General features: G+C 40.3%; 1 protein-coding gene across 3 annotated transcripts in view; it reads right to left on the bottom strand.

The window, feature by feature from the left end:
- Nucleotides 1–490: 490 nt before the first annotated feature.
- CHL1 (cell adhesion molecule L1 like) overlaps nt 491–17,709 on the bottom strand; it is a 56,239-nt gene continuing 39,020 nt past the window's right edge. For 2 of the 3 annotated variants that reach the window (XM_074151950.1, XM_074151949.1), the window contains 9 exons: nt 16,160–16,382; nt 13,479–13,594; nt 13,117–13,321; nt 12,761–12,883; nt 11,265–11,444; nt 4,308–4,469; nt 3,488–3,619; nt 2,612–2,684; nt 491–707 (listed from right to left, as the gene is read on the bottom strand). In XM_074151950.1, the coding sequence (XP_074008051.1) occupies nt 491–707; nt 2,612–2,684; nt 3,488–3,619; nt 4,308–4,469; nt 11,265–11,444; nt 12,761–12,883; nt 13,117–13,321; nt 13,479–13,594; nt 16,160–16,382 (1,431 nt within the window). The remainder of the gene's footprint in view (nt 708–2,611; nt 2,685–3,487; nt 3,620–4,307; nt 4,470–11,264; nt 11,445–12,760; nt 12,884–13,116; nt 13,322–13,478; nt 13,595–16,159; nt 16,383–17,709) is intronic. The other variant, XM_074151951.1, reaches the window with a different exon arrangement.

Genomic DNA, 17,709 nt, shown 5'->3' on the forward strand with positions numbered 1-17,709 from the left:
AAATCATCGTTTTTCTCAGTAGGATGCACTGTTGTCACTTTGCAGAGTAACCTGTTGGTTTTGTTTGATTTTCCTGTTGTGTTATTTCCTCTACAAGGTATATGAGGGAATACTACATATAAATGTATGTACAACGTGACAACAGCCATACAGGAAAACAAAAATACTACGCAGAGAAACATATTCCAAACCTAAGAAACACAGGGAGGAGCAGTTAAGTACACAGATGTAACACCAAGAAATTCTGTTTTGGTAAGACTGAGCAGGACATTTTGTATAGTAAAGAATTGTTTTGTTTTAATTAGAAGAAAACACCTAGAAATTAGGATGAAAAAACATCTTTTAGTGGCAGTGACTTATTTTTATATTACCTGGATGTCAGGTTCCTGACTGGCTCAATTGGCAACCTGCTTCCAATCACATGTGATAACTGTGGAGTACTAATCAGGATAAATATCACAATTAAACATGAATCATTCTTGCTTATATTTTAGGCGTGGAGAGGAAAAGTTGCCGTAGAACTCCCAGTGCTTTCGACTGATCCTTTTTCCTTAGATCCAGAATAAGCTCCAATAAATGAACCGTCTTCATTGAACATCCCATGCTCCCCTTCGCCATAATCTACCAGACTATCAGCACTTCCAGTGGCTTTTATGTCCCCGTTAATTGACTGGAGGCTGCCTTTCAGCGGCTTTTCATCGCTGTCACTACAAAACAAAGAAACGCCTTTCCAAAAATCCAGCTTTTAATTGCCAGCATGGAAACTGCTCTTTTATTGTGCAAGAAAGCAGCAGGAGGGAAGAGTGAGGGGAACATTTCTATGTGGGTTGTACATTGAGAACCATCTGACCCGGTAAGTCCTGTTTGGTCTGGTGCACCTCAAACCGGTCACGCACACTGGCCTGAATTCCCCACATACGTGATTTGGTGATTATTACAACAATGGAATTGGTTAAAAAGGTAAACATCAGTAAAACCTACATGTGTATTTTGGTTTTTCCCCCTTTTTGCCCTGGACAGACAGAAGAATGGACAGAAAGTGAAAGGGAAAGAAAAGGAGATGCTGGACAGGATTTGAGGGATCTGTTCCAGCAATGAGTGCTGGTGTCAAGTCTTCGGCACCTTACAGAAAGAGACACACTCATTTGACAAAACAGTGTGCTATATTCAGGGCCTATTTATTTAATTTTTCTTTTGAGGTGGGTGGGTGAACTGACATAAAGCTGTGGGACATGGCATCAACTTTAAGTTATATCTTACTGCTTTGCGAGCATTTGGTTGATTTTTAGATAACAAATGAAGGGGTTTTTTTCCTTTTTTTTTTTTTCTCCTGTTACTATAACTGATGGAGATGCTCTCTGCCAAAGAAGAAAACCAGGGAAAAACAGCATAGTCAGAGTGTCTGTATCTGCTCATGTGCAGCCAATATTCAATGGCAATTTCATGAAAAAGGACAAACCCACCACCAAAATTCAGGAAAAAAAGGAAATTCCACTGGCCACGCCTCCTAATAGCACTGCAGAAAAACAACAAAAGCAGTCTTACTTCTCCTGACTGAACACAATATTTGGCAGACTGGGAACATAGATTAAAAGATTACAAAAAAACCCAAATTAGGTCTCTGAACTGGATAGGTAATTACTCAGTTAGGGCTGCTGCTGATGCCAACTCAGTGTCAAAGCTTTGCTAATATTATCTAAGGAAGGGCAGAGAAATGCACCTGAGCTTTACCTCTTCAGCATATAATCAATAACATGTATAATCAATACAATAAAAACATTTGCTGCTTTTCTGCATATGGCATTTCTATTAATAAAAAAGAGAAGTTTGGAGTTCGAGGGGAAAGGAAGGGGTCAAAGTTATTAACCTCAGGACTTTCTTACCTTTCTAAATATTTGTCCCATTAGAAAGCATTAAAAATTAAATAAAGATGAAATTATGCAGAAAAAAAACCCTATTCCAGTACAAATAATGTAGTATATATAAGTGGGATTTCAACAGAAATTTTACGCCATTAAGGCCAGTGACACCAGTTTTCCATCATGGTTCTTATAGTGATGTATTTTTCTTCATACCACAGTTACATAATATTGTAAGCTTTAATTAATTTAAATCAGCCAAAGTGATCATTTCAGTTCTCCTACAGAAACATCTGTAGTGAGATTTGTTTGGGTATTTGCCATTTCTTACTGTGTTTCAGACTTTTCTTTGTTTTCTTCCACAAAATGAACATTCCCCATATTACACAACTTTGGCCTGACCGGGTTTCAGAAACCCAGTGAAGACACAAAAGTCTTTCAATTGGAAATTACAGCAGGAACCCAAATTATCATATATATTTACATTATTCATACAATGATAAATAAAAAAAAACCCACAAGTGAAAAATAACCACTGATACATCAACATTTACTTATATCCCAACCTGGATGGATTTAAATACACTGGATATACCTTTATATTCCTACTAGTATCCACTCCTATGAGGATTGCTTTGAAAGTGAAAAACAGCATTAATTGCATGCTATAAAAATGTCTTAAATAATGATGACATCTGGAACAAATAAAACCCCAACAAACACAAATGCTTGTTAAAGCAGGTCCTATTTACCTATATTCCCCAAAGATTTCATCTTTTATTGATTGAGCTTCGGGATCTGGATGCAAATCTTCTTTTTCTTTCACTGTACAAATAAAATAAAGCACAGATCTGTACGCCATGTTCTGCCGTGGACTTTTCTTTTCGCAGGTGCAACAGGAAAACCACCTGCCTTCACCTACAGCCCAACCTGGAGGGCAGCAGCTCACACTGCACGTCTGGCTGGACACAACCAGCATGCTTCCACCAAGGGTTTGGGGCCATTCCTTAAGTTTTAAGAAAGCTAGAAAGTGTTTATAGAATCATCGAATGGTTTGGATTGGAAGGGACCTTTAAAGGCCATCCAGTCCAAGCCCCCCTGCAATGAGCATCTTCAACTAGACAAGGTTGCTCAGAGCCCCGTCCAACCTGACCTGGAATGTTTCCAGCGATGGGGCATCTACCAATACTCCGGGCAACCAGATTTATACTTAATTATTTATACTTAAATCCTTACTTATTGCCTTGAAAATTACGTGCCCCTGGAAGTTCTGTCAGTATGCCAGGTAGCAGTTATTAGGTGGAAAGGGAGCAGGTAGCCCAGCCAACGGAGGCTCAGAGGTGCAGCTGGTGAAGGACCTTGGCTCTATGGGTGAATTAAATATGGGAAGATTCAACGAGCAGCGTCAAAGGCTTTAGCAAGATCTCTGACCAGCACACAGCACTATCTCACCCAGAGAGCACAGTTTCACTTACACTCATTAGAATCCATTCTGCGGATATTCATCAAAAGCTACAAATCCTAATTGGATGTTTCTGCTTGCGGCTCTGCAGCCTCCAGAGATAAAAGTCTGAAGGATGCCTGTTATTAACATGTAAACATAGCAAAAGGACAATAAATCCATTTACCTGAATACTTCCCTCCTTTATTTCTTCTGACAAAGCAAATAGTTAGCAGCAGTAGGGTGAGCAAAGCGATGGCACACATCAGTCCAATAAACCACCCCTGGGTGGAAATTCCATCGTAAATGCCAGCATAGGCTTGTGAAACAGAAGAGGAGTGGGAAAAAAAAAAAAAAGAAAATTAATCGGGGGAAAAGGGCATCACCCTACTATAACATGAATACATAACATCTTCTTCAGTGAATCTTAATTTAATCAGACCATCACTACTTATTGTGTTCAATTTAAAGAAATGCAAGACAGAAAAATGTCCAGAGCGTGACATTTTTAGACTTAAGGGGAATGTGCAGTCTACAAGGCACAATACAGACATTTTGGAAAGGTAATTCTGAGAGAGTAGTTGACTCAAAGGATTAATGCCAAATAGGAAAGCTGAACAGAGAATTGTTAAGCCTCTCATGCAAAAGCAGTTTTGCGAAAGAAATAGAGTTAAAAGTGCACCCGCTACATGCAAACCAGTGGACTGGCACACTTAAAATGGATTATATCCCAGCACTACCCTTTCAAAATTGCTTAAGAGGGAAAAACATTTTCTAAAGGTTTGTAATTGTTCCAGGCTGTTGTGTGTCACGTCGAGCACAGGACTCAGCCGAGAACCAGGGATGCGTTTAAGCTCCCTTGGGATTCAAGTGCAAGGGGCAACTTAAAAATCACACAGCAAAATTATGGTTTTGGGACACTTTCACTGCACAACGTAAGATGCAACCTCAACATTTATTTACATTCCAAAGAAATCTTTATCACCTTGAAGGGTTTCATGTCTCACCTCTCCCCCTTGTCTCAATTACATCTTCAAAAATGCTATTGTTATCAACCCAATTCTTAGTCACTAGACGAACTGTATATTCAGTTCCAGGCTCAAGTGCCTCAATGGGGTGAAACTTTTGGGTGGGCTTTACTGCTTCTGAAATCTTGCCGATCCCTTTACCTACGGAATGTACATATTCAAGTCATATTGATTAATGGTATTCATTGAACAAAAGGCCTGTGAAATGCACAGTTACAAATAACGTAAATAACACACAAATATGACACACAAGGATTTTTAACATTTGTCATCAGATAATCTGATTTTCAAAAGCAGGCAGTGAAGTAAAAAACATTTCCCCCTATTTGATTTTTAATATTCCAGCAGATAAAATAAAGAGGAGACTGAAGTAATCCTGATGTTTATGAAGGGGTTTGTACATTTCCCAGGATGACAGTTAATATTGATGGGGGATTATGGATCTGCTTTAACTAATGCATGCTTAAAAAATTACAACTTGAAAATGGGCTTGCTTTGTATAGATAATCTGGGGTTTGATGCTTCTCCCATTGAACTGAACTCAGCAGGGAAGCACAGACAGCTTGTTATCTGGAAATGGATTTTTATACATCTCACGGAAAAAATTAACATTGGGATTTGTACTCATTTCTCCCCTGACGATGATTTTCCATGTCCTTTTAAATTCCACAATGCCTGCGCAAAGCACTGTTTTAGACATAGCTGAAGTTTGCTTTTAAATTGGTATTTAGGCATTTAAATGTTTAATATTCGATTAAGAGGCAGAAGGGAAATTCCAGTAGCCCTAGCTTTGGAGCCTTTTTACTTGCAAAACACCTACTGTAATTTCTGTCTGCATTAAGATTGCAGGCTATTAAATAAGCTTTTTGAAAATAGCATTTGTGGATGACATCAAAAAGGACATCTACAGAGTTCAGCAATCACTGTCTGAACAGGAAAAGCCTGTTCATACAAGCAAATTCAGAGCTGTGTGTTGGCATTTATTTGGGATTTCTTTACTCAACCAAGGGGTACAACACGGGAACGCGCCTGCCCTCCATGGCAGGAGAGAGATTTTGGCGGGGGGAGTGTGTGTGTGTGAGCTGCACTTAATAAATATAACTCTTTAATTGCCTTCAGTTGCCTAGTTTGCCTGCTTAATCCAAAGTAATCTAAACTAAGGATTGAGTGCATGGTATAATTTGAAAATTACTTGACCAATTAGCACTGACAGTAAAACAATGCCCATAAATACTTAAAGTAGCAAACAAGCAAAGCAAGAAGCTTGCAGAGATTAAGGCTTAGTTGACAGCTGAAGGAAAAAAAAAAAAAAGATTAAGACAAATCCAAGCACAATCAAAGCAGCAGTTCCAGATAAGTCTTCCAAGGCAACTATACATGTATTACAATAAGCAGTTAAATTAGTAGACCACTGGGACCCAGAGAGAACCCGCACAGCTGAAATACTGCTGATACCAAAGCATAGTTTATTAGCATAAATTAATCCATCTATCGGTAATTTTTGCTAAATGAAGTATGTGAAACTGAGCTATAATTTTTAATCAAACTACAAATTAAGCAACAGGATACCACAGGTATATTTTAATTATATGTTCTAAAATCAAGACATCAGAAAAACATATTTAATGCAAACACTATCCGTAAAGTAACAAGAATGAATGTGAACCTTCAACCCATTGTGCATTAAATACCATGTAACACTTATGCATGACGTGATAACCACACGGTCCAATTTGTACACAACACAAGTCTCCCTAGGAAGCATTTCTCCTGAATTCCTGGTAAGCAAAATGCATAACCCTGAGCTCATCGGCACCCACCGCTGTGGTTCCATGTGCTTTTTCTTACACCAGCTTAACCACTCCATATCTATGAACTATTTATTTCCACCTTGGGCTAGCCTCTTCTTTTGGAATGGTGAGCTCTTTACAGAAGCAGAAAAGGGGAACTGATATGGCTGAAAAATAACCCTTTTCTGCCGGGTTCTTGCTCAGCACACCCAGCAGCATTGGGTACCGGACTGAGGATCTGAGCCCAACTAGGGATTTACCATTGGCTCTCCGAGCTGTTTGACATCACCTATCCCAAAACACTAAACAACACTTATTTTTCTTTAAAATTCAGTGCAGGTGTCCGGTGATGGGTGATTATGAGGTTTCTTTCCATGTGATTTCTTTCTGGCTTGTGTTACACACTCAATATAGCACCTACAGAGGAGAAAGCATTGCTAATTGGGGCAAGTTTGGTGGCTGGAATAGAAAAAGCAGTGTAGTATCCTGAAAAATAAAAGCAAAGATATACAGATAAGGAAAAGCTCAACATACTGAAAGGTCAGTGAGCTGCGGAAATTAGCTGCAGAAAATTGAAAGCAGTTGGGTTAGGTTTTTAATCTACAACAAGGGAGAAGAAGCATTAGTAATAAAGGCATCTCACCAGCACTTCTCATCTTCCCCCACTATTTATCAGCCATACCATGGGACTTGCATGAACATTAAACACTGAACTGCAATTTTACAATATTCCTAGCAGGCCTCGAGATTTATGAGAACAACCAAACACACATTTTTTATAGAAGCTTATGGTGTAAAGGGAAAAACAATATAAACTGCCCCCAAAGACTTACAAGAGTGCTAGTTCTCCAAAAGTTAGCACATCTGTTATAAAACACACATATAAAAAAGCTGGCAGCCTAATAGCTAAATACTAATTGTAGCCAACATGTTAATTTATAACCATACCTGTCTAAATACATCTGCTGCAATAAATGGAAAGTTGAACTTTCATTAGTTTTCCCCTACTGCCTGGCTATTAAAAGTGTATAAATATGCATCACAAGTATCCTTCATCTTTTGGGCTTTTTTAGCGCAGGAGGTAATTTTAAGATATAGAGATTAGTAAACCTGTTGTATGTAAAGTCTATGGAGAAGAATTTATAGGTGAGTTAGTGATCATATATTTGTACTGATTGCCATTTGTAGGAGACATTTGAGCTCAGACAAGAGGACAGGTTATAGATTGTTCATTTCTTGCTGCTTCACTTTAGCTCTTTGTGTTGGCTACAATGGGGCAGGCTGATAGAAGAGGAAAAAGCAAAATAAATAGTGAAAACAAACATTTAATCACAAATTTCCTTCAAGTACTCCAAGACTGATATATTTAGCATATTACATTTAACATGCCTATTTTTCTTGCTCAAAATGATAGGGGTTTGAAACAGTGATACATCAGACGTTCCTTTTCCTGGTCCAGCCTGTGTGCATCACCCGGGCTCAGCAGGACGGTTCGTTGCCTGCAATTAGCAACAGGGTTTGACGGACTACAGGGCCCCTGGCCAAAGAAGAAGCAGCAGAGTGGAGTGGCATAAATGACAGAAAAAGAAACTTTTCACCAAGATTTCATCAGATTCTCTTGATCATGACTAAGTAGGGTATATTTAGGGGATTTGCTGGTAACGATACCAGTGGTTACATATGGCTAAGGCAGTTGTATTTTTCCTTTTTCATTGTGCCTGTGGCAAAAGAGAACTAAACCGATCTATTTTGTAACAAATGGTTACTCTCCTCATCTTATGGTGTGTCATGAAGGTTAGTACCCTCGGGCTAAGATTTTCAAAAGCCTGTGGGAGTTATGTGCCAATTGCCATTGAAATATAATGAAACTGGTGAACTTTTATTCTCTGGCTTCTCTGGAAAATAAAACTACAGTTGCATGGCTTCCTCTGGATGAATTTTTCATTAGGGCTTGAATTTCTGGACACACAGCAATCATTCTCAACATGTAATAAGTGTTTAGTAATCCTCCAGAAACACTGGTAGCTCTGGATGAAAAGAAGCTTTGTGTTAAAGAAGGATTGCCATATTAAATTATTTTTTTTCACTTATGTAAGAACGTTATTTTTTGTTATGGTTCTAAGGGCTAATGATCATTCTGAAATTGACATTTTCAAGGGGAAAGTTAATTAGTTTGTAAGTCATTTGTAAGTTTGTAAGCCTGACAATGGAAAGTTAGAGATAAAACTCACTTTTCTAAAGACAGTATACCTTCTTCTGTAGAATGAAACCAAGAGAAAGCCACAAAAATTAAACTATTTTGCAGCACAATGCAAACATCCTTTCCCAGGTGATCTTCATGATTGTCCACAGTATTTTATCAACAGCTGATAACGACCTTTGGTTGTTTATCAGCGTTTCATATCTGAGTTATTTTGGCTGTTTACGATCTTTCATAAGAAAGAGGCCTTTTATTTCACTGACTTTGTATTAGCTGCCAACGCCAGTGGTGTCGGGTCATGCAACGAGGATGCTATAAATGAAAGCTTTTATATCGCCTCTTTCTATGTCTCACTAATTCCAGTGGGCCTGTACTTGATCTTGGAGACAAATACTAAAGTGTGGTTTTTCTCTGATAAGTAATTGCACAGAAAGAGCCCCGTCTGACAGAGGCAGTACTGCCGAGCAGAGAGCAATATCTCCGTCGCCGCTGGACACGCACAGGATGCAGAATCCGGCACTGCTCCACCACCGAATGAAGAAATAGAGATGTGATGGCCAGATGGTCTTTTCCTATTGATATCCACTCATTGACCTTTCGGTAAAGTGTTGCTAACTCAAAGGAATGTGTTACTGCTGTCAAAAAAGTGAATCAGAATGGTTCATTTGCAGAGGAAGATGCTACGGTTGTAGAGAAAGGGTATGATCTACCCATTTATCTATACAGGACAGTTATAATTATTTGAGAGAAACTTTTTTTTACTAAATTCTGCCATTCATGCCACTGCAAACTCATTTTCAGGAGATGGGTTGCACATAAATGACAGGCTGGCAAAATTATCATTTAAAGTACAACAAATTTCCCTACACAAACTTTCTTTTCTTAGTAGCGATACAGACAAGTACGTATTAAAAAGTGATTGATTTTTCTTTCTGATTCCAGACTATAGTAGCAGGGATAACTGCAAATAAATGAAAGCAATAGAAGTGATGCAGATCAAGTATATCAATGATAAAATGTGAATGAATCCATCGCTTCCACCTCAACATCTCCACTTTCCTGCAGAATTTATCACGAAATTCTGAAATACCCATGGCCCAGCCCGCAAAGGCGATATTACAGCAGTGGAAGCTATTCAAAGTCTTAAAATGAACAATGAGAGCTTTATGTTTTTGTTCCTAAAACCAGAAAATAGTGGATATAGAATCACTGAATCAAAACCCAAAGAAACTTGGAGTGGTCTATCTCGGAGTTTCATTGTAGAGGGCATGACGTTTTATATCTGTCATTTATGTAGGTCATTTTAAATGATCAACTTTGACTTTTGAAATCACTCCCTTTCTTCAAAAAGAGAGATTGTTTTAATTTTGAGCAATCGCCCTGCTTCCCATACGACAGCTTAAAGCCCCAAGAAGGTCACTGAAAAGAGTGATTTTTTTTTTCTCAGCCTATCATGTTTAGTTGAAAAATGGCTGAACAATTTAGCCAGCAAATAATGACACAAAACTCTAATGGCATCTCAGTGACAGATGCAGTGTCCTAATTTAGGGTGGCTTGAGAACCAGCAAGGAGCACACATTAATAGCAGAACTGGACCCTTGTGGCTTTTACTAATTATACTACTCTGTTCTCAAGCATTTCACCAGAATCAATTGTTGCCACTGCCAAAACAAAGTCTTAGGAAAGAAAAGAACAAGAATGAAATGAACGGCAACATTATTGTCCTTTAAGCGTATCAGGCAGGGATGCATTTCATAAAATGTGACAAGGTTATTCAAAGAAATCATAGACTTTCAAGTCGTCAAAACACATTATTCTGGCTGCCCAATGAAGGCCAGAAAAGGTAACTAATGAGGTGAAATTTTGTTCTTTTAGCTCGGGGAAAAAAAAAAAGAAAAAAAAAAAAGAGATGTTTTACTTTCCTTAATGAGGAATAAATTTTAAACCATGCTGATAGAGTAATAGTTACTATCATGTGAGTATGTCTATACTAGAGCGAGTCTGGAAGCTACAAGACAGTTGAGGAGTTTCACTGCTTGAGAAAACGGATGACAGCTCATGATTGGATCCTGAACTGGGATGTGATAAGTTTAAAGTACTTTTTTACTTGTTTTACCAGTAACTGAAGAGATCCTGCAGCTTGGAAGTCCAACAGTATGTTGTCCAACAAGGACCATTTTTCTATTTTATATCAACATTGTACCAGACTGTTATCATTGCTAAAAAAGATGAAGCCAGGACTCTTTCGCTTATCACATTCTCCTTCTCCTTCCCTGTGGTAAGTGCACAGCAATGGTTTCTGATTAATAGCAAGGACTTGTTCCTCGGTATTGTAGAGTTTTCAGACTTGCTGAGCACAGTACATTTTATTTCATTTCAGCTGAATGTGAAAGATGAGTTATTGTATAGTGCTTGCAATTTTCCTTTAAATCACTGAACTTCAGTGTTTTAGGATAGGGTATAAGTGGCACACAAATGCTCACTTCCAGTCTGATAAAATAATAATAAAATAATGGATCAAATGCACCGCAGTCAGCTTGTATGTTAATCTGGATTTTCCATGTCAAATAGCTGCCCCTAATGTTGCTGGCAGTCCCCCATCTTCATGCAAGGTCAGAATTTGTTTTTATATTACTGAGAAGAGATTATTTAGATCTTCAATTTTCTGTTTGTGACTAAATGCAATTCACTTATTCTAGTATGGCTTAAAGAGTTGATCAGTGGGAACAGAAACACAGTACTGTAAAGCAAAATGAAACAGATGAGCTCTACTTTTCTGAAGGCTGCATGGCTACATTAAAAAGTTCATTGATTGTTCTCGTGGAAAGAAAAACAAATTTATTTCCTCTAATTACAAAGGAAATGTCAAGCCTGGAATATTCTCAATAGATTTTTCCATTATTGTTAGAGCTTCTCCACATAAAAACATATTGCCTATTAACTTACTCCCTTGAGCCATCGTTAGTCCTTCTTCTGTGACCGGCTTCCCACAGCCTTTGACTGTACAAGCCTTTACATAGAATTTGTACTTGGTGCTGGGGCTGAGACCCGAAAGCCTCCAGCTGAGCGTGGAGCGGTTGGTTACGCTGACGTCGTTCAGAGGTCCGATTTCGTGCGTTTCGTTTACTGAAAAGGGAAAAGGCGGTTGGGTCAGATCCAGCAGCTAAAGGCTACGAACATGAAACGTGTCAGGAGCGCTCCTGCAAGGGAGGCACTCTGCAGCGAGCAGGAAGGATGAAGCCTGAATAAGCATCTCTCACCTTCCTGCCAAGTGCTTAAACGGGATTTATCTCATCCATGTCAATCTCCCAACTGCTCGGTGAGCTATTACAGTTCTTAAAAAGCTCTCTGATTCTAGATATGCACATACTGAGCGGGAGGTAAAAATTACCGTCTCCTAGATCATTAAATATATATGAATCGCTTCTTGCTTTGCTTCCAAATATCTGCAAACTTTTACAAGCAAGTTAAGGGATGGCTGATCTGCTTTATTTCCTCTGCCTTGGCACAGCTGGCAGATGAAGGAGGGGCTGACACTCCCAAGCTGCCTAAATAGATGGATCCATTCTCAACCCATAGTCATCAAAACCAAAGGGAAGATCCAGCCTCCAGCCCCTGCTTACAAAGGCAACTGGGCCATTCTGTTATCAGTAGAGATAAGTAAAAAAGTTGCTTTTTTTTTTTTTTTGGTAAATAAGGCACAGTCTAATCCTGTTCCATCCTCAAAGAACATATAAAATACCCTGAATTGTCACCACGCCTCACAGCTGGTTTTAGGAGCCTGGGACCAATACAGGATCTTACCTGAGGTTATCTGCTCAAAGTCTCTTCCCAGCTACTCAATTCTTTCATAAGCAAGCAAGAAAGAAATACCCCTGCTATTTAGTTGTTTCTCAATGAGATTAGTCTATAACAGGACTCAGGTGGTCATTGTCTGTATTCCTGCTGAGGAATTTTACAAGGAGGAGGTGCTCACTGACATATTGTAAAGACCTGAATAATTGTGGCTAAAGTGCTCTCATTACAAATTATTTGGCACTGAATGAGTTTCAGTTCAGTAAAATGCTCCTACAATTTGTGGGTCTTCTTAAAGGAGTACGTTAGGTGTAATTTGCAAATACAAAATAATCGAATTAGTCTATAAATGTGGAATAGGGCATGGCAGCAATGTGAGTTTACACTGGAAAAATGCATGGAATGCGTTTTGCTCTGGAAGGTGACTTTGGCCTGCCCTCTAGCAGGCTGTGTGCGCATCGCACTTCAACACACACTGGTCTGATGCTCTGGCTGTTACTGGGATCTCAGAAACAGCCCTTCTCATCAGCCTCTGCTTTAAATAACTGTGCACATATAATCCCCCTCTTTCCCCCCCCCCCCCCTTTCCTTTTTTTTCTTTAACTAATAATGCTTAAATTCTAAAATCAAAGTAAAAAACCACATACTTATCTGGTATTGCAAAATGTAGCCAGTGAGGTGGCCATTTGCTTTCTTGGGAAGTCCCCACGACAGAGTGACGGAGTCCTTGTCAAAGTTCAGGATCCTTAGGAATCGTGGTTGTTCGGGGACTGGAAGGTAGAGGGATTAGCTTTCAGAGAAGAACACTGAACAGGTCTGTCTCTACACGTACTTGTTAAATGAGGCTATAGTTTGGTCCAACACCTACGGTTCTCCTTTCTAGTGAAGGATTTTATGAATATTGGAGATTTTACAATCACTTTAAATAAGGAAACCAACTTGACTTGTTACATGGACAATTTCTATTTATGTCCCTCCATCCCATATTCTCATTTTGTCTTACCTCCTTCTGGAGTTTCAAACACAACGGGGGAGCTTTCCGGGCCATCTCCTTTGGCGTTGTAAGCCAAAACACTCAAGCGGAATTCACTGAAGGGCTCTAGACCGGGAATCATCCCATAGTTTCTGTCTCCTACAAACGTTAGGAAGTGTTTCTCTGGGTGATGCCTTTTTCCATCCAGCATGCTTTTTGTTTTCCACCAACTGACCTGCATTGAAATTGGTATTTCTATAACAAATAATGTTGTAGGGGGCTGAACACGATATTGATTTCTCTCGCCTGCCCAGATGCAATCTATCCTTGATCTGGGATTCATTTAGTAGTTTATGCAACTACATACACATATTTAAAGATAAATTTGTAACCTTGTAGCCTTTTAAATGTCCACGAACTCTGTCCCTTGGGATTCCAAACCAGAAGACCTTGACCAGCGTGCTGTTCACAACATCCACTGACACACCGGAAGGAGCGGCATCTGGAACTGTAAAAACAAAAGTGCTGCATATTAAAGACACTTGTAAGAGCTCATTTTCACACTGTTCACAGCTACAGGGCTTGGCTCTCCAGCTCAAGCTGTGGCAGTTCATGTAGTCTTCCTGCAGGCGAGAAAAAAGCCATTCCACCTGCATCCAGTGGGTGAAATGGGCCAATAAACATTATTTTGCCGTATCAGGGCTTTCTGCTGAGGGCTGGAATACAGGTGCACTGGGACATATGAATTTCTACACCAGTATTTATGATTTCCTGTTTCAAGTAATGCTTACAGCAGTGAGAAGAATAAAAAAAAATGATTAACACAGCACTCAAGAAGGCAATCATAAAGTTTTTTTTATAATCAATTTCATTTTACAACTAAGCTCATTAAACAGTAGGATTTTAATCACTACACAACACAGAAAGCTATTATAGTGCTTGAAAAAAGAGGCCTTGATCCATTGACAACTGAATTGCAAGGAAGATTTTCCACAGATAGATATAAAATTAGATCCATCACAGACACACAAAGAAAATAAACACGCTGTGGGGTTTCTTTCTCTCTGTTCTCACTATCCACCATCTCTTCTGCTATAAACTCTATGGGGGAGGGAAGATGCTCCACCAAACCTTCCCATTGCCCACCTCTGGACGTACAGTGGGGATTCTCCCATCTGAGCAGCACCAAGACCATTCCCAGCGCCGAAGCTTTCTGCTGGTGAAACATCAGGAAGCACTCAGCAGGCTGCAAACAACAAACTGGTCCAATTCAGGGGCTGATAACGTGGGTCTCAGTGCGCTCGCTCAACGAGAGGAGCGCTCCAGAGAGCTCACCTTAGGATTCATTCCCCTCTGTAAATCTAGTAACGTTTTTTACATCTCTGATTATCACAGAAATTTTCCTGATGATCTCGCATCACCTACCACAGATCATGATACTCCACGACGGCTTCTGTGAGAAGCTGCAGCCAGTGGAGAGGTGGGAGCAGCAGCACCTATGCTACTGCTACTGGGGAGTGACCGGTGCGGGACGTGGTGGGTTAAATCAAGGATGTGGCTGGCTGGTCAGTTTAATAAGCGGCAAAATACATGCTTGCCTTAGTCGGCTTATCCACTGTAGACTTTTCAAAGGCCATTCAAATTGTCACTCTTACAGGAACAACCTAAAGACTTCAGATTCTGCACGGGATGAAAACTGTCTGACTTAAGTAGTAAAATTAATCTGCAGATCTGAAACACGGACCGTTCGCTGCCCCTCCTGGCTCCTCTTTGCCAAGAGCTCCCAGCCCCTGCTGCTAAGTGTCTGCATATGCAATAAGCACCTGTATTTGGGATGAGGGAAGCTTGGCGCTCCACACTAGCAGGCCGCCATGCTGTTTACTTCATTGCTGATTTAAATCCTTAATTCCTAAAAAAAAGGATTCTTTTTTATTTATTTTTTTTTTTTTTGGTGGTGGTAGTGCGTAGCTGGGGTGCTTCCTAAAGTGAGGCTTGGCATTTCATTACTGCAGCTGGATACATTTCCAGTCCTCCAAATATCTTCTCTAGTCATTCAGTAAACACCAAAGGGGACAGACAGCTCTTCAGAGATGTTGGGGTGGCCTCAGCAGTGACATTATCCAATGTCCCACAGACACAGAATGGCTGTTGCATCCTGCGTGGCACCGGCATTAATTCTATTAGTTCACCTCTCCTAATGGGACATGATTATTAAAGCCAACCGTGAAGCCAGAGCTCCAAGAGCATATGCAAAGGGTGGGTACCACAAGTGGTTGCTGTGATATCAGAGCACCCCAGGCATCTATTTTGCAAAAATGGGTGGCGAGGGGAGAAAGCCTCTTTGTTTGATCTGGCCTGGATGATGCACTGTGGGCCGGGCAGAGTCCAAAATCAGAGGTGGGCAGGCACTGAGAAGACACGGGGATGGGGCTTGGAGCAGGAGCAGATCCAAAGCAAAGCCTTCCTCCAGTGAAGACTTCTCCAGAGACACAGGGAGGCCCAAGAGCGGGCTGAGCCACTCAGGAGTCACAGAAAGCCACTGGATGGAAACCCAGCCTGGAGAAGAGGATGTGTTCTTCAAGGACTCAATAGACAAGGTAACATCCAGCGCACCTGAGAACATGGCATCGTCTATAAATTCACTTACAATTGGCCAATGCCTGAGTGTTTGTACTCAATTGCCAGAGTACTTAACTTCTGACAGTGTTAAACTGTTAAATCGGGCCCCTGACAAGCTAAGGATTTTTTTCCCTGCCAAGTACGACGCAATGACTGCTACACTTCATAGACTTCTTATGGACTGTGGCCTTCAAACAAGTATCCAGATTAAACCAGCAACTGAGATTAATGAAAGCACAAGTGACCTTTCAAAAAAATCCCTCAAACTCCAGCAAGCTGGCATCCACGGCACTCAGCATCAGTTGTATTTGCATCTCACGTAGCCCATCATGCTGAGCCCTGGCATTTAAGCAGTTTTGGCCATGGGCTGCCTAATCCATCACTCCCTATTCGATCATTCCGCATCACAACAGTCCTCCATGCATCATATTTTTTCATGAGTTTCACAACTTACCGTCCTCTCCTGAATACCCGATGGTGACGTTTGGTTCTGGACCGGATCCTAAATTATTTACCGCTTGGACTTTGATCTCGTAAGGCACGAAGGTGGGAGTGTTTCTCAGGGTCAGGGAATGCTTCTTCACCGTCTCCTCATTCCAGTCCACCTCGACTCCCTGCTGCCGCCAGCTGACTTTGTACTCCAGCCCCGGCCCGTTCCTCTCCATGGGTTTCAATGGCTGTGGAAGAAATTAAAAGAGATTTTGCCTGCCTTTGTTGCAGTAATCATGACATAGCAGCTGAGTGGTGTCGGGGGGGAATAATTTTGGAGAGCGTATCACAAGATTGGGAGAGAAAAGAGGGGAAAAAAGAAAGCTTTAACTTTTCACTGTTGTGTTAATTTTAAGATGACTGGAAGAAAAATCTCATTACTTCAGGAGAAAGGTGGGTGAAAGGCAGAGAAACAGTTGGATTAAAACCAGATTAATTGCTAGTAGACATATTTCTGCATACTACATACACCAGTTTTTGCTTTGCCACAGGTTTTCTTTGTTTTCTTCTGTGATGTAAAACCACAGGCCTTTTAGCACAACTAAAATGCATATTTTGGCATAAGGCTGTGTGTGCCTTTTAGTACAGCTAAAATCTGCGTTTTATCTTAGAATTTTATGTAGCACAGCAAGTTGGGTCATTAAGATTTAGATTTGTTCTAAATATGCAATAAATGCTTGAAACTAAGCCTGGACTTTTAACGTGCAACTGCTGTGCTACTCTTTTTTACTGATCAACTGAAGAATTCATCACAGCATGGTTCCCATCTAATTAACATGAATTTATAAAATATTAGAAGACGTATAGCAATGGCTTGTCATGAGATGTTCTCCAGTTGAGTCTATTTCTCTGAAAATGTACTTCTTTAATTAATGAAGTTAACTGGTTATCTGCACTACCAAAAACGATGAGGGTAAATTCAGTCAACTGAAACAGCTGTGGGTATTTCCCAGCACATAGCCTACTTTTAATACTGAAATTATGTATTGTACCTATTAAATATATAATAACTGATATGTATCCAAGCTGCACACAGAGGTCTGGAATGAAATGGCATCAACTTGCAAGTGCCAGCAGAAAGTGATTCCCCATGGATGCTCCTCATGCATGGGGGGACCTGGGTCTGGGGGATCTGCAAAAATTCCCACTTATCTGCTCTGATGGTATGAGGACCTTTGGGATGACTGCGGTGAAGGAGCCAGCAGACCGGGCAGCTCTCTAACAGGCACCACTGGAGAATCACCTCCGTGGCAAAGATCCCTGGGAATGGGATTTGCAACAGAGGCTGAAGGAGTAAAAAATTCCTACTGAAAAATAACTTCTCGTTCAGAGTTAAATTACAGCACTGCTTGACTCTCACTTTGATCCTCCTTAATGCTGCAAATCCTTGGCTGAAAAGCTAGTCACTAATGCTCATCTGGTCTCTTAATCCAAAGTAGGCAGATTAACATCATTTTTCAGCCTTTGTCTGCCAGAAATAGCATATTTAGGGTCCAGCATTTCCTCTGAAAAGCA

The sequence above is a fragment of the Numenius arquata genome, chromosome 8 (assembly GCF_964106895.1).
Source record: "Numenius arquata chromosome 8, bNumArq3.hap1.1, whole genome shotgun sequence".
Taxonomy (NCBI): domain Eukaryota; kingdom Metazoa; phylum Chordata; class Aves; order Charadriiformes; family Scolopacidae; genus Numenius; species Numenius arquata.